Source organism: Motacilla alba, chromosome 3, assembly GCF_015832195.1.
Source record: "Motacilla alba alba isolate MOTALB_02 chromosome 3, Motacilla_alba_V1.0_pri, whole genome shotgun sequence".
Lineage (NCBI taxonomy): Eukaryota > Metazoa > Chordata > Aves > Passeriformes > Motacillidae > Motacilla > Motacilla alba.
The window spans coordinates 71733732-71757615 of NC_052018.1; the positions used below are offsets into that span (position 1 = coordinate 71733732).

General features: G+C 39.2%; 1 protein-coding gene across 1 annotated transcript; it reads right to left on the bottom strand.

The window, feature by feature from the left end:
* Positions 1-118: 118 nt before the first annotated feature.
* Positions 119-23884, bottom strand: ABCB10 (ATP binding cassette subfamily B member 10). The gene is made up of 13 exons (XM_038131937.1): positions 22894-23884; positions 15372-15572; positions 14816-15018; positions 12998-13132; positions 11458-11604; positions 10577-10712; positions 8110-8205; positions 5444-5653; positions 5102-5181; positions 3187-3367; positions 2902-2945; positions 1368-1402; positions 119-738 (listed from the first exon to the last, which is right to left on the bottom strand). Exons 1-13 carry the CDS (start codon positions 23354-23356, stop codon positions 447-449), a joined length of 2223 nt encoding a protein of 740 aa, XP_037987865.1. The 5' UTR covers positions 23357-23884; the 3' UTR covers positions 119-446.

Below are 23884 nucleotides of genomic sequence, written 5' to 3' on the forward strand. Positions count from 1 at the left end.
GTGGAAGTCAAACTACTTTCAGAGTGTGTTAGTGTCATGCATTTTTGAATTCCAGCATTTTAAGAGTACTGACAAGCACAAAACATGAAAGTTCCTTGGAAAGAGAGAGACAATGATATGAAAATGATCAGATTGTCATTTAATTACCTTTAAAATACTGAACTTACTTGAGAATGGAGCACATCTTCATACAGTGCATTACAGCAAACAAGATTCTAGACAGCCTCAAAGTAACACAAGCAGAAAAATCTATGCCCTGAAATTATCTCAGTGTGACAGACATTTTTAAAAGTTACAATAGTTATTAAAAAGCTTTCAATAAAAAGTTTAAACACATTTAAGTTTCAAAAGAATATTTTGTACATTTTGGAAAAATATAACATTTACTTTACATAACTGAAACATAAGTTATAGTCTTTGAAGTTTGTAATTATTCATATATTGTCTCATACATTTTCCTTTAATATATCCTTTTCTCTGGATTGTAAATCCAATGCAAAAGCATCATTATTCTGAAGAAAAGCTTGTTTCTGCATTAGTTTCCTGAAAAGTCCATTTGGATTTGCAAGTAGTTCCTCATGTTTCCCACATTCCAGAATTTTACCCTGGCCAAGGACTGCAACGAAATCAGCATTTTGAATAGTAGACAGACGATGAGCAATAATTAGGACTGTCCGCCCTTCCATCAGCCGGTCCAGAGCTTCTTGCACTAGATACTCATTTTCAGCATCCAAAGCACTAGTGACAAATGGGATGGGGATGGGAGAGAGGAGGATATTTGTTATTGTAAGGCAGGTTGGTTTGGTATGCATGGGGCTTATTTTGCAAACTGCAAACCCTCTCTATTTGTGATGAAGATGAACCACTGAAACTGCAGGAAAGTTTCATGAACATGCTCAGTGCTCACTTCCAAGTTATAGGCATTACATACTCTCATATGCAAAAATAAGCATTGAGAAATAACACCTAATTAAGTTGGTGGAAAAAAATCAATTACACTGCACAATAATCCTATTTCTTTTACACTAGGATCTAAGTTTAAACTAAAGATCAAAAAAAGCCTGAAGTAGATGTTTCAAAATCATGTTACATATTACGAATTTAACTCCATAAAAAATCACAGTGTACCAGCTATCCTTTCTGCTTTGCATAAACAGCTTTTATTATAGGTTTCTTAAACAAATCATACATTCTTTTTTGTGACTAGACAGCAATAAGGGGCTAGATAATGTATAATGACAAAGAAAAAGGAAAAGGAAAGGAAAAGAGAAAGAAAAGAAAATGGAAAGAAAAGGGAAAGAAAAGAAAACAGATCCCAAATCTGAGTTTTACAGGTACATAATTTCTAAGTTTCTTTTTCTTCTTACCTTGTTGCTTCATCTAACAGAAGAATTTTAGGATTCTGAAAAAGAAAGTAAAATTGGTTTTGATAACAATTAAACAAGATCTGAATATTTATATCAATACAGAATAGGATTTATACAGCTTAAAACTCCAGTAAGAGTACTAACTTCATCAAAAGAACTGAGCGTCATTCAATGCATTACTTCTAAGAAATCTAAATGCTAAGAGGACAAACAGAAACAGCACTCCTCCATTTTCAAATTTCCCAAACTAAAATAGCAGAATACTATTCCTGGATAACCATTTGAAAGATACAAACTAAAGGGAGGAGACGATTTTTAAGGCATTCTTGGGAGCACTGTGGTCAAAAGTTCTACATTCTTATGTGGCTCTTTCACAGAGGCTCCCTCTGCTTGCAGTCAGTCTGCTATATAAAACTGTTTTAGTAACTGAAAGTAACAAAGCCCTACCAACAAGCAGTATTTCATTCACAGGTAAAACACAGAGTACTTAAGAACTAGCATTTAAGAACTTCTCCCATTTAGATTATACAAAAAATTAGATTGCCAGCACTCAAATCCCTTAGAAGAATTCACTAGTGAATTACAGAAAATAAGCAAACTTCCATGATAAAGTTGAGAGTAAAAGCTTTAATATTTATCTGGAACAGATAGGGCTCCACTGCACCCTCATATATCCCAGTATATCAACTATTCATTTATTTTTTACAATCTTTTTACTTCCACAAAATTAAGTCTTTAATTCCAGGAACTGTATAAAATGCATGGCTTGAAATACAATCAGCTTTTCAGCATTTGTGGTAAAAGAGAACAGGTGTAATGAAATTCCTATTAATCTAGCAGAACTGGGCATGCCAGGATGCTACAGACACCCGTGTGGCTCATCATGAATGTAAACTGTGTTCAGCAAGGATGTAAGCTTCCAGTTGAGCATCAGCACCAAACTGCCTCCCCGCAAGGCCCAGTGGCTGTCCCTGAACCAAACTCTCTATCAATCTGATCCTCAGAAGCCCCCTCAAATTTGTGCAGCACAGACCCTGCCCTGAAGCTAGACCCACACAAGTCTTCTGAGAAAAACATGACACTACATTGTGCCTGAAATATCACCTTGTTCCAAATCCAGGCCACCTCCCCTCAAAGCTAAGACAAGGTAAACTGCAACCCAGAAAAATTAAACCATGAATGATAGAGATCTGAACACAGATATGTCATGTATGTGTTTAATAGCACCATATTCTTAAAGTCTCCCTTCATTCTTGACCTCATCTTATGGAAATGGGCCATTTTACAATGATTTAGCATCAGTCTTGGCAAGAACTATCAAAAAACATGGCTAAAATATAGGGAGAAGCACTGACATTAAGTAAGTTGTCATTAGTTAAGTCATTCAGCCCTTTCAAACTTCATTAACATAAAAGATACAGTTTTCCCTTTTTAAAATATTTTCCTACCTCTCCCATTGAAATACCTCCTCCTTGTTAATCCTTCCTGCCTCTCCCCAAGAAGTAGTTAAATAGTTGTTTGGGTGCTGGCTTACCTTGAGCAGAGCTCGAGCAATTGCAATTCGTTGCTTCTGTCCACCTGGGGAAAAATAATCAGTAAATTGAAATAGGAAAACAGATGTCAGGTAATTTTATCTGAATGCTTAGGCTGAGCAGAATTAGGTCCATGTACTTTACTGGTGAATGGAGGTGAGGGGTGGATTCTCTTAATACTTACGGCAGGCTACAGCTTGGAGAAAAAAGTGGTAACAAAAAATGATGGAATTTTTGCATCACTCAATAGCATGAAGATTTTTAAAATAAGCAACAGAAAGACGTACCTGAAAGCAAAATGCCTTTTTCTCCAACTACAGTGTCAAATCCTTTTGGAAAACCTCTGATAAAACTAGCAGCATTAGCTATTTCAGCAACTTTCTGAATCTCTTCTGCAGTCACAGTAGAAGGATCCTCTGCACCATAGGCAATATTTTCAGCAATAGAACAGGAGAAGAGAATTGGTTCCTGACAAATGCAAACACATAACTAATATGGTAGATCTGTAATTGTATGCATATGTTATCTAGTATGTCAGATAATATAAATCTCACTTACAAGACCCCACTTACAATATCCATAAAAATAATATGTAAGCTAGAGTTAATTGAATAAAAGACTAATAAAAAAACCTCCTCCCCTAACACCAAAATGGACAGTGAAAACCAATTAAAAATTAAGTTGCTTTTTTAACTGACAAAACATAACTCTCAATTCCTAATATTTTAGGAAGAGCTATACAATCAAAAGCCCTTCCTTTGTATTTTGCCATATATCATCACAATGGAAGGGATGGAGCACCTGTTCTGTGAGGGAAGGCTGAGAGAGATGGGGCTTTTCAGCCTGGAGAAGAAAAGGCTCCGGAGGGACCTGATGGTGGTGATTCAGGACTTAAAGGGGGGCTCTAAGAAAGAGGGAAACAGAGTTTTTAGCAGGGCCTGTTGTCATAGGACAAGGGGTGATGGCTTTAAACTAAAGGAGGGTTGGTTTAGATTAGATATAAGGAAAATTTTTTACAATGCAGGTGGTGAAACACTAGAAGAGGTTTCCCAGAGAGGTGGTGGATGCCCCAACCTTGGACACATTCTAAGTCAGCTCATTCAAGGATGGGGCTCTGAGCAACTACATCTAGCTGAAGATGTCCCTCCTCAATGCAGGGGGATTGGATTAGGTGACATTTAAAGGTCCCTTCCAACCCAAACTATTCTATGATTTGCAACAGTGATGATTCCTTTCTTAATCTCTACAGAGATTTTATGGCATTGTGTGCATTTAATTTGTATTCAAACTTGCAACAGAGAACTGTGAGATAGGACAAGTGATGTACAATGGGAAAATGTCTGAAACAGGGTAAGTGAGCTCTATTTAAAAAGTACAGTCATGTTCTTTGAATACCAGCATTGACCTCCTACTGGTGATTTAAATGGAATAGATTCTTTTTCAGTTCATTTTCAAAAAGAAAAATGCTAATATGCCGACAAGAAAGTAATTTTTTGCACAAAAGCTTTTGGTGGTATTATTACATAAAGAAGTTGTTTTGAAATGCAACAAATAGTCAATTACTCTTATGCTTTTAACCAGAACATCAGCCTAACAGTTAATTGCACTGTGAAGTATCTGGGGAGACGAGGGAATGAACATTTTAATTGATGAAATAGCTTATTTTTAAGACACCATTGACTTCCAGAGTCTGGAGGTTGCTAGGAAGGTGGCACTGTAAAAGTAAGTAAGTGCTAACCATGCTTTATGTTCATGCTTTCCTAATGGAGATTATGGTTTTCTGGAAACTACTCAGAGCACAGAAGGTCAGTTTTTTAAATGGCTGTGTAAAACATGATTGTATAACTTTTATCAATACAAAAGGTAAATAAGTGTTAAGATTTTTGTTACTTTCTTCAACAAATTATAGCAAGCATTAGGTTGGTCATACCTTCACAACTTACAGCAAGTTACCTTCCAGTCTCCACCTGCACACTTTTCTTCTAAACTAACATTTTGGATCTCTGTGATTATGTAAAAACAGACTACAGAATAGCTTTAAACACTTATTTTTAGAACAAAGCATGTGAAACAGCAGTTACAGTGAGATGGAGGGATTTTACTGAGAAGCAATATTATGTCTTTTTAAAAAGAAGGAAAGTGAGGAAAAGCTAGTTGATCACAAAATTATTTCATCCACTTGTTTTTTTTTTTTTTCCTTACCTGACTTACTGTTCCAATCTTTGTCCTGAACCACAGTGGATTCAACTGACGGATATCAACGCCATCAACGGTGATAGTACCTTAAGTTAGGAAACAGTGAAGTCAAGTGTGTTTGACAAGTACTGGAAGAGTCTGAAGGAATAGCTGAGAATGACAACCCCTGGGGAATCACACACTGTACTGGTGGATCAGAAATGCAAAGCTATGCAGGCACCACCACAAGGTAACCATACACCTTAGAAGGAGACATGGACCTCAAGCACAGGAACCCAACAGTTTATAAGGTTTATCCGAGATGCAAAGCATTAATTGTTGCAAATGAGGGCAACACACAAACCATACCTGAGATAGGATCATACAGTCGCAGCAGAAGGGATACAATTGTTGATTTCCCTGTACCACTTGGGCCAACGAGAGCCATAACAGAGCCAGCTGGAATGGAAAGGCTGAAATCTTTGAAGATTGATACTTCTGGACGTGTTGGATATGCAAATTCAACATCTTTGAATTCCAAAGCACCTCTGAATATGTCTTTGCCTAATGTGATTCCCTCTATATAACAAAGAATAAAATACAGAAATGCAAACAGAAACAAAAATTAGCTCAGCCCTCCTAGAACTTGCTTTACAGACACTCAACAGAAGTATCTATCTCCACATTCAATCTAGGGATAACTACAAGCCACAATTCAGGACCACAGTGGTTATATTTCAGCCATGAGTGAATCAGTGTGGTATACCAATCATTCCTGAATGCAATTTCAGGTTGCTCACCAGCACGGAACCTGTAGGCTACTTACAGCAAGAGGGAGAATTTGCATCTTGCTAATACCTAACCACTAACAACAATCACTTCTCATAGAATTATCTGAATTAGTGAACATACTATAAGCAATTAAAGCTTTGTCAATTAGAAGCAATGAAATAAAAAGGCATTGGTGAAGGCCAAAGTCCCGTTGCCAGAGAACACAAAAAGATAAACATTGCAAATCATTTATTGCCCTTTCACCGAGCCACAAAAGTCACCTGAAGCACCCTCCTCTGAACAACAGCAGTTCCTGTCACTGGAATAAAGCTGTTGCTAGGTTTGTTGCACTAATAGACAATTTTTAGTTTTATTTTCTCCTTTCAGTGGAAAGTATATTTAATAAATTCAAATACCAATGAGGCCTAACTCTTGGGCAACAGTTCACTGAAATGAAAATTTCACTTTGTGAAACTTTCCATAAATGAAACCACCATGAATTAACAACTACCAAAGTTAAATAAAACCAGCTTCTTTCTGGAACACAGCATTTGACTTAAACAAGTATCGTAATATCATTACTAGAAAAAGCTGATAAATAGTTAAGACAAAGAAACAAAATTTCTTCAAGCCCTGTTAAAACCCAGTGACACATATCCATACAAAGCAAATTAATTGGACAGTGGGGCTGCATTCCCAAAAGATGAAGTTCCCACCAACTTTGTAAAAACTGGCAGTACTAGAGCAATACCCGAGTCATGTTTGTGCTGGAGAAGCACAGCTCAAACCCTTAATTCTTTTCAGATGCAGCACACAATTAACTCCCAACCAGCCATACCATAGGGTAGCACATGCCAATGTTTGGTTAAAAAGTAACTGTGGATAGGAAACAAAGACACCCATCAGTAGCAATCAAGGTTTCACTAGTTCTGCTCTTTTTTTCCCAGGTTTCCATTTCTTCTCCAGGCTTTCAGTTTAATGATAGTAGCTTTGGAATGGAAAAGGCGAAAGCATACAATTCCAGATTTCTTCCTTGACTTTAACCCATGGACATACACACTGTAATGTTTCCCCAATAGCCTGTAAACCTTCTTTTCAGAAAAGAAATGTGTTTGCTAAATCCTGTTAGCAGCATAATCCTCATTATTACCACAGTAGCAAGTAATCACTTATCTAAAGTCTCAGTTGCAGCTATTGCACAGTCTATCCATGGCCCGAAACACTGAATCTACTGCAATACAGGAAGTCTGCTACCACAAGTCCTTCCTACATATATAGCTGTAAAAATATCTAAAAGCTATGTACTTGTCTCTTGTTTGGATTCTAGACACAAGAAAAAAGACATTATTATTTGTTCCCAAGATATCTGCTGTCACCAGCAACAACCAGAGTTCTGCAAAAATAAAATCTTGCCCCTTCAAATAAAGAAGAAATGCGGGTAGTATTCCTGCAAGGAGAAAGGTGCAAATCACTCCAAAAGCAACACCTGCTGTAGCTGCACATCAATACTATTTCAAGAAGCAGAAGTCCCCCTATCAGCCCTACCTTTTACTTCCTTTTATTCCCCAGTCATGCCTTAGTCCTTGATTCCTATGGCAGAACAACCCAAAAACTCAGTTTAGTTTGTGTTGCTGAAAGGCCTCAAATTGTGTGTTGGCAAGTTAGGATTCATATCAACATGTCTTACTATAGGCTGATTTTCACTGGATCAGTATGAAATGTTTAAGCTTGCAATACTCTTAACGAAAACCACCTGGTTTTGCAAGCTTCTCTGATCATTTCTTAGCCATTAGAGATGAGCACGGTAAACCATTCAGCGGAAATATTAGATACAGCCATCTCAAAGAGCTCCTCCCTCCTCTCCTTTTTCTCCTTTCCAATCTTTTTGTTCTGAGGCAGAATCAAGAGGAAGTAGTGATGACATCAACAAGAAATTTCAAAAAGCTAGAAGTGACCATGCCCTCAGTCACATAAATTAGAAAGTAATATGATTTAAAATAATTTTCTGAATTAAATAAATAAAAAAATAATTAAACCAAAAGTAATGAATTAAGCTAAACTTTTGGCTTCTAAATTTTTTTATTAAAGGAATTTTTCATCATCTGTTTTGTACTTAGGTGAAGTCAGAAGGATTATGACTATATTTAGTTTCTTTGCAAATGATGTAAGTCAGTACTACCCTTAAGTGTTACACACACCCTTCTAAGTATTGCTGACCCATAAGACAAAATCAACCTTTAAACAGTAACAAACCAAGAACCTACCATTAAATGGAAGTTGGGGCTTCCTTTCAATAAGTTCCCAAAGACGTCCACCAGCACCTAGTCCTTTCATTAGCTCAGAATAAAAGGAACTTAGACCTAAACAAAAAGCAGAACAGTATTATGCATCCATATGCAATGGAAGACATAGAAGAGATAAAGTTAGCGTTATACTTTTCAGCAGCAGCATTGAAGGATCAGATGTGTAGAGGATCTTTTGTTCCAACAAACTTTTAAATGTGTTAAATCCTATCTAGTCTCATTTGAGAGCTGCCAATAACCCTTATTCACCATTCTTCATTATATCTGTAAAACAAATCACTCTGAAGAAAAGAAAATTTTAATACACTTTAGCTTATGTATGCCCTTTGTCATTCACCTGTCAGGAAGAGCATCCAACTTTAGGAAAATGGCTTTGCATTCAACCAGCTATATTCCCAGATCATTCAGCAGAACAGAGCATTCTGAATGCTCTTCTTTGTCAGATATGTTTACACTAATACAGGGGAGACTGGCTGAGTCAGCCACAGCAGAGAGAGGGCACAAAACCTAAAGCTGAAGTGATGCTTGAGAAGGTGTGTGGAGAGTGGACAATGGGATGAAATGTGTCTCCCATGCCAGAATAGGTGAAACAGTACTGGAGAAAGCAAAAGCTAAGGAGGAAGCCTGCACATAGTACTGGGTCCCAGCTCTTAGCATATGTGTGAATCATCTCGAAAGTAGCTTGGTTGAAGGGCTTTCCAGCTGACATAAACACAGAAACTAACACAGAACTAAAAATGGAGTAGTACAGAGATATAAGATGTCCAATTTCTTAAATTATTATGTGCCTTTCAAAAGACACCAATTTCATGATCTTAGAATTCCTGTAAAGTGTTTAAGAGTTATTTCAGGAGGGCAGAAAAACAAAGGTGCATATAAAATATGTATATCTAAATGTATCTATATAATGGATTTACTGGTTTATTTTTGCAGAGCAAGAAGCTCAGCTTAAGGTCACAAGTCTGCAAGTGTAGGCAGGGTGTTTCATCGTGCTGCTGCTGAGGACTGTCTGAAAGTTTGCAACACTAGCCATGGCGAGAAGCTGTCTGCTTGGAAAAAAGAGCCAAAGAATCACATCCTAGAGCAGGGCATGGCAGGGGAAGGCATAAGCCTCACAGAACAACTTTGAACTCAAACACTGAGGTTTGCAAATCCACAACCACTCATAAACAAAACATTACATATGGACAGCAAATACAAATTAGAAAACATTCTTATTTTTCATAACCTATGTTCTGTGTTTGGAAGAAAACATGGCAAACTTGCAATAAAGAGGGGCAAAGTCACAGATTATGCTGTGAACTTCACAGCTGTTGCATCGACTCCTATATGTATTGATGACATATACAGAACAGACTTAGCACTTGGAAGATTTATATGCCTTGTAGGCATCTAGGAAAGCAGGCCTCTTGTGGCAAGACACCTTGGCTTTAGAGTCCCCATGAGAATGAGCTCTGTGCAGAACTACATTCTACAATAATCTGACCTAGAATTTAAAAATATGTTTTATAGCTAATGAAAGTTAATTCAATGATATTTTTAGCATGCTTCTAATCTTCATTTACTTAATATTAGCTTGCCCCATGTTCTCAAAGTGTCAGGTACCTCTCCACTGACCAAACTTCAGTTTGGTGATTTAGTGATTTAAGCAGAAAAGAAAGGGGGCTGGTAGTTGGAATGGGTGCCACTGGAATTTTGATATACAAGGAAGCAGGTCTGTTTAATTCTGCCCTCAAGCACATCTTTGTGCTCCCTGTGATATCAGGCCTAATCTTAAAAAAGAAAAAGCTGCATTGCCCTCCTACTCCTATCAGTATTAACAGGCTCATTTTAAAGAAGAATGCTTCCAGTAAATTGTAGAGCTTCTGAGCAACTTATCTTCATTTTTTCCTGTATGCAGCCATGAAGACAGCTCTGACAAAAAGATGAACAGCTTGTTGCTGGGCCAGTAGATTACAGAGTGTGGGCTTCCAGGAGGAGTCAGTGAGTAAGGAAAACCAGAAGGTTAGCATGGAGTGCAGTAGTTTGCTGCACTTTGTTTACTATTCCAGTTGAGGACACTCTATACTGAATTACAGCTAAATGTTACATGCCTTTCTAAATAGAGTACGCTTAACATAGACCCAAATATTTTATTGCTTTACACAATACAGCACGTATCTTAACTTAAACCTTAAGAAAATTAAAGTTATATATACTGTCACATGCACACCTTGAAAAAAAGACCTTTCTTTTGGGGAAAAAGAAGGCTTATATTAAGTTACAGATTATTATTTTCATTAACTCTTCAGAAAAAAAAATCATTTACTGAGAAGTTTATTTGGACGACTTTTTAAGAAAGTCAGATTTTTAAAGAGCTTCTTCCCTCCCACCCCTATAATGACTGTAATGCTTTGAAGTGAAGAAAATCTAATTTCCCGTTCCGTACCTCCAATGCTTACGCCAACCCAGAAAGCATACATTAGGAAAGATGAGAGTTCACCAACTGTCATGTAGGCACTGCCCATCAGTAATCCTCCTTTGTATAACACTGAGAGGACAATTAAATTTCCAGAAAGGCCAGTCTAAAGAAAAAGGAAAAGGCAGATTTTGTCACATACATCTTAAATTTCATCTTCTAAGATGTTGTTGTAGAACTTTCCTTGTAATGAAAAGAACTCTTACGCTATAGGTATCTAGACTTTTGGAGGACTGAGATGAATTCAACAATTCCAATGTAAAGCCAGCCAACAGCCAGCCAGACATCCACGGCACTGTGCTATCCAGCAAGTGTCCAAAAAGCAAGCAACTCTTTTTCGGCTTTCTTTTCCCCATGGTGCAAAGGAACACTAAACATTATTCTCAACCACCATTACCAAGGAAGAATTGATAGTCTGCAGTTATGTTCCAGTTTTAGAATTCAATTAGACAAACAGTTATGGAAAAATCCAAGCCTCCCTACCTGTGCACTCCCCACTTTCCTATGATTGATGCTCCTCTCACTGGGGAGCCAAACCTCTAAATGCTAAGGGTAGGGGAAGGTTTCCATGGGTTTAATTCCTTGAATAGAAGGTGTGGCCTCAGATAAGTAGTCCCCAGCTATGGGGCATGGTGCAGAAATTGAGGCTTACAGTGACTTTATCATACTGTTTTATCTTGAGATGCAGTTTCACAGCAATTTAGACTTATTTAAGTCCAGTCTTCCCACAGTTTTATACATTCAATTTATTCTCAATCATTTACTTGCAGATTTTTAAGTATCATTGGGAGTTTTAACATAATTGACACTTTGCATAACATGGTTTGCTTACTTTCATTAAATATACTTACTGCTCCAAAGAAGCCTGCCCGAGCTAGTGCCTCTTTTTTAGCCAGCTGTAGCACATAATCAACTTTATTTGTATACTTCTCCATTTCAGCCATTTCTTGCCCAAAAGCTCGAACTGTTCTGATGTTTCCAATACGCTCTTCAGCTAACTGCATTGAAGCAAAGCACAAAACAGATCCACAGAGACACACAATTTGAAATGCTCATTATTACAGAACATCTTAAAGTTAAACCAGTATCACTTCACTAATCTACATATCTTTGGATAGCACTGGAAAATTTCTCATGCCTTCCTCTCCCCACCCCAAACCCCATTTTTTAAATTCTATTAAGTTAAAAGCAAACTGCATGCCCAGGCGGTTTTTAAAAAAACCTCAAGATTGTCTTAAGTGCTAGCAGAGGCAGAAAAATACAAAAGTAGGGTTAAAAAATTCAGTGTGAACAACACCCATAGGAAAATTACTATTCACAATATGCAATAACAATGTGGGAAGGGAAAAAATAAAGAATATTCTGTTTCATACCAAGTCATGCAAAAAAGCCTGCAGTTATTTCCTAAAACAATTCCATTCATTTGATCAAAGCAATGCTGGGAATTAATTTAGCCCAAGTACGAATGTCTCATTTCAGCTCAGTACTTTAACTTCTAAACAGCAAAGCATTAATTCTAAAATTCCTCAATTGTAACCAATTTGTAACTAAGTTGTTAATGGACATTGTGATGGTCTTAGAAAAAACAAGTTCCCCTTTTGTAAGTAAAAGTATGATACAAAAAAATAATTCTCCTTCTTTCATCTTCCATTCAACCTGAAAATTTGAATGGAACACAACAATTGCTTGTTCATATGAAGTCCCACACCTGGTTTACAAAGGCATGAGCTTCCCACCAACACAGTCTGAGGCAGACAAACAGAAGAGGGATAATCTTCCCTTTACACAGTTCTACAAAGGACATCCCAAGTTTACAACAGCTGACAACTGTGACTATTTTAACTACAGCTTTCCTAATTATATTTCTGTGCTTTATAATAATGTTTCCCCATGCTAAGCCTTTGAGGAAAATGTTTAAGAAACAGGCCCCATAAACATTTAGGAGCTGACAGTAAGGTCAAGCATCAGGGATGCATTTCAGAGATGGACTTGCTAGCAAAGGAAACATTCATCTAGTATGCTCCTGATAGCTTCAAGCTCAAAACCATAATCCAAGAAAAGTGGTTTCCAAATCATGGTACCAACTTCCACAGGACTTCACAGGCTGAATTTTTTTTTCTCTCACAAAGCTAAAGCCTAAGCTTCTTGTAATTTCTTACATTTCCAAATTTGGAAGGCCTAGTATGTTTGTGTTATATTGCTTCAGACAAAGGAAGCATGGTTGTTTTTGTGAACTATGAATAAGTGTTACTGAAATTTACCTGTCATACTACTCAGTGGCAAAACTAGAGTGTCAGAACTAACAGTACAATTGTCTTCAGAAGATCTGTAACTTTAGAGATATCAACTTAAATACATTAGAGCAACTTTAAAGTTAACTGGCAAGGTTACCTGTGTTGCTTCTGCAAGAGAATCTTGAGTAATTTTAGTAAGCTTTCGCAAGTATCTGCCATAAATCACAGCCAGGACAGCCAAGGGTGGCACAACGCTCAGAACAAATGCAGCAAGGCTAGGGGAAACAAAAAACTAGAAGAAAAAGGTATTGTCAGGGTTTAACATTCAGATTAAAAACAATCCCTGGAGTACTGAAGTGCAACTTCGCTTGCTACTTTTCTAAAACTAGTAGGGATTTAGTGCTGCCATGCTTTCATTTATCATGTTTTAATTTTTTTTCCAGGCAAAATATCCATTCTTCCATAGCATTTGGGAAGTTAGAACAAAGGACTATAAAGAAAGCCATCTGGATTTAATTTCTAGCTTTCTCACTGGTTCTCTGTGTGGTCTTAGTCAAGCACCTTAACCTGCCAGTAAACAGGCCTACCAGGAAATCTCTTGGGGATGCTGAAAGACATAAACTATTATACAGTTTCTAAAGTGCTTTCACAACAATTAAACAAATGGTGTAATACAGAAGCTCTGAGTAGAGAAATAACATACTGTACTTCTGGGTAACTGAGAAACAAACAGATGGAGTCACCAGTACTCCCTAGCACCCACGAAGGGGTGGAACAGGGTAATTAATTTATTGCTGAAAAACTTATCACTTGTAATGATCATTGCTTGTAATGAACCTAAAGAGGTTCTCTTCATAACATTTACTGACATTAGATCTAATGTGTTTTAATTTCAGCTTGCTTTCTCTATTGAAAACAAAAATCTCCAGAAATATTCAAAATCAACATAATTGATAGGCTTAATAATTATTTAATAATAATATCTTCTTTCTTTCTTTGGCAAGCTTTTATGGCTCTCATCTTACAACCATCCTATGGCAGTATTTTGGAGCAGAATGCATTATATAAAGTTATCTCATTTTATCTATGGTAAGATAAAGCCTTTGAGCCCCTTTGTAAGAGAGCACAGAAAGCCATTTTTATCAGCAATTCTTACCAGTGACAAAATACTAAAGCTTTAAAGTTTCATAGTGGAAACTCTTAACAGTTTCTAATAATGACAATATTGGATGCTTATTTTTATGAGGAGACTATTTGCTGTCTGGTTTTAACTCCAAGTAGACAGCAGAAATTACCACACCAACGCATAAGCATAAAAAAAATTAAGGCCACAAAAAAACCCCAAAACAAACCAAAACAAAACCAAAAACAAAACCCTCAAGAGAAGTCAGATGTTCATGTAGTCCAACTGACCACCAAGGAATATTAACTGATGCCCTGCACTGAAGCCTCCATTAACAAGGTTCCTACATAAACATATTCTTTACTGACAGACTAAAGCAGAAAGACTAATACTTGTAAAAATCCTTGGCATTAATTAGATATGCAATGCTGCCTTTGCTTAACCAGAATCAACCAACTTCAATGATTTTCTATCAAGCCCTTCACACTGTATTTTACCTGCAACCTGCATGTTATCACTGATTTTACCTGCATGTTATCACTGATTTTAGTATCTTCAGAAAGAATGGAATTCAGCAATTTTCCTACTACATTTTGTTTGATAACTTTGGGTAGAAACAGTAGTTAATGTCAATCCATCATCTTCCAAATTTTGCTTGTGAGTAAACATCAAGTGGCTGGCTACAGGCACATCACCTACTGCAATAATCTCTGCATCTGTTGTAGAGAACCAGTGAAATACACTTGTACCCAAGAGCACACAATTGTTACTGGTCTGACTCACACTCACCTAATAGAACTAAAACAAATGTGAGACTACAAGTAGTGTCAAGCAAGTAAGAGACCACCATACCATCATTCCAACCCCAACAGATACTTGTGCTCCTGCCCTGAGCCCGTCTGAAAGGTTTTCAGTCACTGAGCGGCCCAAAAGGGCTGTATCTGAAGATAAGCGGTTTATCAGCTCTCCTGTTCTGGTCTTGTCAAAGAAAGCCGTTTCTTGCTTCACAATAGAGGAGAACATGGTTGCTCTCAAACGTTTCACAATTCTTTGTCCTGTCAAAAGCATAAGTCAGTCAAGCATAACAGAAGAGACTTTACACAGACACCAACAATATAAAAATTACAGGATTGCACAGCACCGAACAAGGCACATTACAGGGAATAGAGTCTGGTAAGATGTGTTAGATGAGATGTTTAAGATCTCACTTAACAGCAAATAAAAATGAGCAATCATTCCAGCATACTTATCTTTGCACTATTAGTTTACCTTTGCTCTGGTTAAAAAAAAGATACCAATGCCAAAATCATCTCTTGGTCATGGCCAAGAATTTGTTTAAGATCATTAGATATCCTGACTCTGCAAAAAACAAGATGACTCTCCATACCACTTTTCCTTCTGTTTTTACCTGCAGTCTGCATGAGGTAGACACGTGTAGCATTAGCAGCAGCACCACATAAAAAAATTCCACTCAGCAAGGCACACAGGCTGGTCAGGCTGTCAGTGAAATCCTCACTGGGATTTGTATAAATAATGTCAATAACTTTCCCCATAAAGAAAGGAGCTGACATGGTAATGACACTGGAAACTGCCAGAAAGCCAACAGCAGCTGCAAATCAACAAGAAAAAGGAAAGTTATTCTGAACTTACACGATCGTTAATAGTACAAATGAAATGATTTTTCACTTGAAACTTCTATTAAGCTTGCAAGTGCCAATTGAAATAATCAGCAGTCTTTTACACCCAGTGAAAGGGGTATTTTAAGCCACTGTAGAAATTAACTTAGGCAAGGCACATTTTAAGACTCTAAAAAGCCTCTGTATACAATTACAATCCTGGTATCACTTCTCTTGTCTAATCTTCAACAGCACCATCCAAAAAGGTTAACTTTTCACAGGTGTCACCCTTAGAGAACATTGACAGTTACCAAATTCTGACACACAATCCTTCAGCTCCTGTTTGGTTTGGGTTTTATTATTCATGCTTGTCACTGTATGGAAGCTTCCAGTTATCTGTTTTTGAGGTAACAATGGACTGAAGTAAAGATCTGATCTGAGAACTATGCAATTTTATTGGGAAATAAAAACCAAACAAAGCCAAAACTAAAATAACCCCCAAATTTGATTTTCTCTTAACTGATAAATTTTAGAATTTATTTTTATTTTAGATTTTATAAACATCTATTTAGTTTTACTCTTTACTATTGTTGGTCTAAAAGAAATATAGTGTAAGTCTTAATTAGAAGTACATTTGCTGATGAGCAGAGCTCTTGAATTCAAGGTGCAGGATTACCCATGGAACAGCCTGTATAGCTTTTTGAAGGTGTATCACAAAGTAGGAAAACTACACCAGACCAAAACTTAGCCTGTTGAACTTAAATCTGCCAAGAAATTTCTTGAGCCAAGAACAAAGTTTAATTCTAAAAAGGCAAGCCAAGCTTGGAAGGCTGAAAGCTAGGAAAAAACCACATCTTAATTGAAAACTGAACAAACTTGATATGAAAACCACAACAAACAATGACATTTATATAGCATCGTTTTCCAAGAACCAACCACACACTTACAGCAACCATCCATAGGACTGCTGCAAAACTACTAGCAAATAATGTCATTGAAGACAAAAAATATACTGTGCTGAAAGTGCTGAAGTTTAGACCCATTCCACTGAGCTTCTTGTATCACTTCTATGATGAAGACAGCAGCCAGCCTCCCTATTGCACACTGCTGTAAGCAGTATTTCTAACACCTGACACACGTGGTTTGATGCCTCTTACCACCTTCACACACACATAGAAAGCTTTGTTTCAGTTTGTACTTGAGGTGTAAATACAGCTGTGTATTTGTAAGGAAGAATTCAGAGTACAAAAAATGCATAGCTGCAGCCTGTGCTTCTTAGTCAAGATTTATTTGCAATCTTTCCCTTGTGTTACAGTCCAGCCAGCAAGTGTGTGAAACATACAGGATTTGGATCTTTAACTTGAAGCTATAAAAACTATAAGAAACCAGAGGAGAAAGTGAAAAACTTTCTGGTGCAAACTGATTGATCTATGCCATAGGCACATCCCATAAGGATATTACTTATTAGCGAAAAATACATAAATGACTTATTTACAGCCTGGCAGCACTGGTGATTCAAGCTGTGAAGCAGCAGGGGAAAATCCAATAAAACCCAGGTTATTTCCTGTCAGGAAAAGCTGGTTGGTCTGCAAGGCAGCTGGAGATGGACAAAAGCATTGATTATAAGCACAGTACTGCATGCCAGCTCAGTCTCCATTAGTCCAGACAATTTCTCAGTTATGGATGGAACAGTACATATGAACTGCAGATATAAATATTCACAGAGGGAAGAGGACTGTATGGCTAAACCCCTCATATGTTTCTGTCTTGTGGCTTGAATTTATTTTCAGTTCTTCTTTATTCAAACTAGCACGGGTTTCACTGTAATTACTTCCAACAGCCTTAACTGAATGAAAAGCAAATACTAGTATCTAAAGCAAACTGAAAACACACATGTCTTTATTAATTTAATCACAAATCACATGTAAAATAAGGTTCCCTAACTGAAACTCTTGTGTTGATTATACCAGCAGTAGAAAACAGCACAGTTGACAAGTGGCTGCTCTTTTTTGTTTCTTTTAAAATGTTGACTAGTTGAAAAAATAGGAACCAGCAAACACTCATTGTATTGCCTCCTTCAAAGGAGCTGTCATGGTGATAACTGGCTGAAGGGAGGAGTTCAATGTGTTCAGCAACCAGATATGAAGACATGCCAGTGACACTGAAGGTTGTTGCTGATAGAAAAAAAGGTCAGAATAAACTCTGTAGTATTAGTTTCACATGGCTTACTCTGTTAACCAGAAAATTACATCAAACAAAGACCCAAAACACACCCTTTTATTTTTTAAAGTGATTTTTTGGGTAGGCTCTGAGATGACAATTAAGAAAATGTGAGGTAGATCACTGGAACTTATAAAACCAGGACTTCAAAGTGGCAACAGGTGAAATGACCAGGAAAGCTGGCTGCAGCAGCAGCTGAGCAACCCTCTTGGAAACATAAGGCAAACATTTTGCTTGTCTACTTGCACAGAAATCCAGATTGCTGCACAAAGTGATGCCTTTATCACTATTAAGATCAACACACTCTCTGTTAAGGCTGACATGGTTTGCTTTTTGACAGCAAACCTGCAACTTCCTAAAAGGACAAGGTAACTGATAAACCACGATGCTTACAAGCAATACAGAGCTATCAGAAACCTCTCTTCAGAACGTAGACTAAGTGACTCCAAAGAATCATGACTTAATTTTCTACACACAAAAACAACACCAAGACAGTGAATGTTTCTAATTTTGCTGGTTTTTATCAGAACACCCTTCTCACCCAGCATAGTATCTGGAAGTGTGTGAAGACAAAATACTTGCAAGCCTGTTAGGTGAGGGACTGTTTTGAAGACAAATACATAAGGATTTTACCGCAGATGATTTAAGATCATGCAAGCCAATCAGGGATGAAAGGCAGAAAAATGAGGTATTGATGAGATCTGGCAGGGCACAGTCACCCAGCAACAGGTCACAGTAGTTAGATTTTACTATTCCATAAGCTATGAGTATTACTTCCTGAAATCTTTTAGGTACTGTACTGGTTTCATTTAAATATGGAGGGCTGGTGGGTCAGAAACAAGCTTTGGATTTGTGAGGAATATCCTTCTACCAGTAACAATGACTGTCTGTCCTTTACCAGTTATCTCTGCAGTTTTATTTAATATGTGGGGAATTTTTAAGCTGAACACTGACTGGCCTTCCACAAGGGCATTTGGAGTGCTGAATAAAACCTACCACATTATAATGTGCATTCAGGAAGATTGGGCTCTTCAAGTGTTCTTTTATGGGAGAAAGATGCACTGCTGAATTTTATATTTGTTGGTCAAATAAAGCTAATTTCCTTTCAGTGGATCCTGAACCACAATATTTTTGGGTATCAACCCTGCAAAGAGTCAGCTCTTCAAATACTTACTACAAGATAAAAATCTTCTTCCATAGTACATTGTGAGCACTTAATGATGTTCTGTATAGTTCTAGGTTAGGTATGAGTGGTGTGTTTTTCTTTCTGTGTTAAAGTAAATTCACACATGACATCTGCACTGCATCTCTTATTATGCAAGATCTTTTTAGAACCATACCCCTTACATTGATAAGAACAACGGTGTTACTGTGCTCAGAAAAAAAAAATACAGTTCGCAAAATGATAGAAAGTAACAAATAACTCTAGGTTTGGAGGAGAGAGTAAGACTTCTTTTTTAATCGTAGGTTTTACAGTAAGGCATTTAACTTGTTCATATTTACCTTGTATAGAAGACAGTGTTTATGTCAGCCCAACCTAGCTATATTATTCCTTCTATTTCCACAGTCCACACAAATAATACAGCAACAACATTTCCCAAGGAAATTAAGGTCTAAGCACCTAACTGATCACAGCGATAAGCAGCTACTCTTTCTGCAACGTCTTACTTAAGTAGCTTCGCTAACAGTTGAAATAAACAACCAATTACACAGAAAAACAAACTTTTCTGTGGTAAAGCTGCAAGGCGGCTTGGACCTTTTGTGAATTCCATACCAAACACCGACAAAATCAGAAGAAAAACTAGGGCGAGAAACAACAAAAAGCACCTAGACTATATTTTAATGGGGCCACTGCACATGAGAAAACACTCAGTAAGTTACCTGTACATATATATACATATAGGAATTACGATTTATTTTAAAACCACAAGAATTGCCTTCCAAAAAAATCAAAGTGCATCACCTGGTGTAATTTTAAAGTAAAATGAAATCCGATTATGAAAAAACCAGTGCTTTCCTAACTTAATTGAAATTTTAATCTGTAGGAAAGCAGCTATTACAAATTTGCCAAAAATACCAAATAAAATATCTGAGATAACATTTCTTGAATACCTCTAAAAACACCTGTGTACAAAACAAACCTTCTTACTCGGTGCACATAAAGTTTCATAGAGGGAAAGAGCACGCTTTGCTACGGAATTAAAGATTTCAGAGTTCCTTGTGCTTACTTTACAATTCAATACAACTATTGTTTCCTTCGTGTGTGGTTTGGATAAAGTGCAACAGACAGATTCTCACGGGGAGAAACAAGGAGGCAGGAGGATATAAAAGGGATCATTTTGAAAAGGCATGTTTGTGGTCTCACACACACAGAGCAGGATTTAATAATTCCAACAATGGCCCTGTCCTCTTCCCCAGGAACTGAACTTAACTGAAGATGTAGGTTTACCTTACCTGACTAGAGTAGATGGCCAAGGAATTCCTACAATTACTTCTCTCCTTTGTTAAATCTGGGAGGTATTACGGGATTTACAAACTCCTAATCACTACACAAAACTATGGTCACTAACAGAGTGAATTCCCACCATAGTATTTGGGCTTCTTTTTACCACTTCAATTGCAAACAACAAAATTTAATACACATGTCCCACTTAAAATACATTCATAGCTCTACCCTGCTGTAGAAGTAACTGGACATGGAATATATTACACTGATACTTTCTCTTTTTTTTTTGGACAGTATGACATTTGATACATTTATTTTCATTCCTAGGAGCCTCCAGAGGGTCAGAAGCTCCTGCTGCAAGAGGTGCTGTGTGCCAGCACACGGGAAGTCTGGGCCAGAGCACACTGCTTCTTGCTGAGCCATTGGTTGGTGAAGAGGCCCTGCACAGAGCAAGATGGGACCTTCTCCTCTGCTGCCAATCACAAGGGGAGCAGGTCACCTTCACCTCATCAGATGACACCACTTCCCCAGTGCATCAAGATGGGTGAAGCTAGGCTTGCTCAACTTCCTCGTAAGTCATCCTCTGCTCCCAATCTCTCCCACTGTCCTCACAGCAACCACTTCACCTTCTGTGACTGAATTTCAGCTCACAACTGCAAGGAGCAGGCAGAGCATCACGACTCGTGCCATGTGGGATGCCAGGAAAGGCACACAGCACTCCACACTGGTACTGCTACACCCCAGCTGCCCATTCTATACAATACAGAAAATCTGGAAGAACTCGGCCTTCCTGCAGAACTGAACAGCACCTGCAGACCTCTGAAGAGATCTCACAGCATTTGCTTAACAGTTATATGGACGCGAAGAGGAAATTAAAAGTTTTACCCTTGTTCATTGTTTCATATAGGTTTCATTATTAATGGTTTCACATTAACCTTCCTCTTTTTTGAATGGAGAAAACCCAGACACACTAGGTTTTTGAGGACTAGTTTCTCTGCACAAAGCTGCAACAGCAACAAAAATGCAACTATTTTAACATATTTTAGATACAATGGGTACGTGCAATTGCCCTACTACCACCTGCAATGCATTTAACTCATATTTGTTATCCCTGCAATCTATAATAACCAAAAGCATTTTCCCTGTTAGCTTTTCTATCTCCCCACCTAATCACAACTTAACTATAACTTTTCCCTTAAGCAGGGTGTCAATAAAGAAGAATGCTACATAAATTCACTCCTCTCCCAGAATGAAGACCAACTGAACACTGAAAAGCAGTTACTACATTTCCACATTTTTTTTAATCCTCGTGACTTGATATGATCAAGTTGTTGTGTTAGGGGTTTTTTAAACTTCAATTCAGGCCATTTTGTTATCTCAAAAGACTAAACTACACGTAGCTGGTTTTTAGCAACTGTGATAGCTGATTACTTAGATAAAACCATCAGCAGACTGCACAGACTAAGGATACTTTTCTCTATTTCAAAACATAATTACAAACAAGCATACCATAACCCTGCCTGTGACAAACAAGCTGGCAGCGAGTGCCCAGTAAAGTGAACTAAACAAAATTTTCAGTTATTTAGAAGCCTTGGGTCCTAAAACCAGCCTTAAAATAACTGATTGATTTACTTGATTAAATTTAAATGGAAAAACCACAGTCTTTTAAAACTTAATTGTAAAACCAGCAGCTGGTCTAAAATCTATAAACATTCATTTGGATCCAAATTATGTTGGCTATACAATACCAACATGTAATGAAACTCTGTAAATATCCACTGTGAATAAAATCTTGTGCAAAGTATTCTGTATTCCATAAACCACCTCTTTATATGTCTAACTACCTCACCTCTCCTCTCAAACGCCATTTACTCATTCCATGGGAACTACCTACATTTTTTTACAGGCCTCTCACTCATGAGACAGTGCACATGCTGTCTGCCAACAAAGATACCTTAAAAAACCCAAAGCACATAATAATTTGATATTGTTTTCTTACCAACAGCTATTATCATATTAACCTATGAGAAGCAATGTCATGAAAATTTCATTTATACTATGTTGAAAATATCAGTGTTAAAGGTGTAATTTATACAGCCACAGTGTTTTGGTTTCATTGCACAGGCACTAGAAAATAAACAATTTTCAAAACACCTTAGAAAAGTTTTAAGCAAAAAAATTATTGGGGGAGAAAATTCCTTTTTATTTTTTAAAAATAAACGCATCAGGTTCCCCTTTTTACTTAATTTCATGTAGTCTTGGGCCCAAATTTATTGCAGGTAGATTGTGAAGCCAGTGCTGAACAGCACAGAGACATTAAACAAAAGGAACAGAGTTCTGTTAACTTCCAAAACTTTTGCCTTCCTTTCAAAAACCAAGAGATTAAGAGATGGCAAAGTGAGAAGAAGCGGGAGAATGTATGTTTTTAGCTTTTCACACGTATGGAAGGCTCGCTCCAAGACTCCGCGCTGTGCTGGGATGCTGCCAGCAGCGCCGGTTCTCCGGGGAAGCACGACCTTCTCCTTCGCCCCGGCGGCGTCCGCTCTGGGGGCGCACCCCGGCCGCGCACCCCGGCCCCGGCAGCCCCTCCGGGCGGGGCGCCCGCCGCCCCCTCCCGCTCGGGCAAAGCCCCGGGGCGGCCCCGGTACCTGTCAGTCTCCGGCGCTCGGGGTGCGCCAGGGCCAGCAGCCTCCGAGCCTCGAAGCGCGGCGGAGCGCCCGCAGCCCCCCGCGGCGGCTCCGTGCCCGCCGCGGTGCTCAGGGAGCGCGGGGCGCCGCCCGCCGCCGCCGCCGCGGCAGGGAGGAGGCGGCGGCGGTAGGACGGGGAGCCCGGCGGCAGCAGCAGCGGCGGCGGCGGCGGAGGGTGCGCCCGGCACCTGCCGGGCGGGCGCGGCGGGGCGCGGAGCCCGGCGGCCGCGGCCGCTGCCCGAGCCCAGGGGGGCGGCGCCGCCCGGCGCAGCAGCGGCAGCAGCCAGGGCAGGCGCGGCGCGTAGCCCGCCATGCGGCCGGCGCGGCACCCGAGCTGCTGCTGCGGTCGCGGGTCCCCGCCGCGCGGGTCTGCGGCGGGAGGAGGAGGAGGAGGAGGCGCCTCCGAGCCGCCGCCGCCGCCCATGGGCCGGCGGCCGGGAACCCGCGGCCGCGCGGGCCCGGCCCGGCCTGCGGCGCGCTGATAAGGCTGCGGCTGTCGGCCTCCTCCCGGCCGCCCCGGCCAGCGCCCTCTGCCGCCGCCCGGCCCGGGGAAAGGACGGGAGGGGGCCCGGGCCTGCCGAAATGGCGCCCGAGAAGACAGAGGCGACCTCGCTAATGCGTATACATATCTCAGGGCAGGTGCCGAGAGGATGGTGCCAGACTTTTTTCAGTGGTGCCCTTGGAGACAGCGAGGAGCAGTGTCTGTAACTGAAAGCATAAGAAGTTCCATCTCAACGTGAGGAAGAGCTTGAGGTTGAGGGTGGCAGAGCACTGGAACAGGCTGTCTGAGGAAGTCGTGGATTTTTGCTGTCTGGAGACATTAAAAACCACCTGGACGTGTTCTTGTGTCACCTGCTCGAGGTGACCCTGCCTTGCCATGGGGTTGGACTCAAAAATCTCCAGTGGTCCCTTCCAACCCTAACAAGTCTATGATTGTTTGACCCTGCCCTGC

Excerpts from the sequence above, each read along its gene's own strand:
- ABCB10 (XM_038131937.1), bottom strand. The coding sequence starts at position 23,356 with ATGGGCGGCGGCGGCGGCTCGGAGGCGCCTCCTCCTCCTCCTCCTCCC. Across the intron at positions 8,206-10,576 it reads GGTTGGCGTAAGCATTGGAG|GTCTAAGTTCCTTTTATTCT; the intron begins GTACGGAACGGG and ends CTTTTTGTTTAG. Across the intron at positions 3,368-5,101 it reads AGATTGGAACAGTAAGTCAG|GAACCAATTCTCTTCTCCTG; the intron begins GTAAGGAAAAAA and ends TGCATTTGTCAG.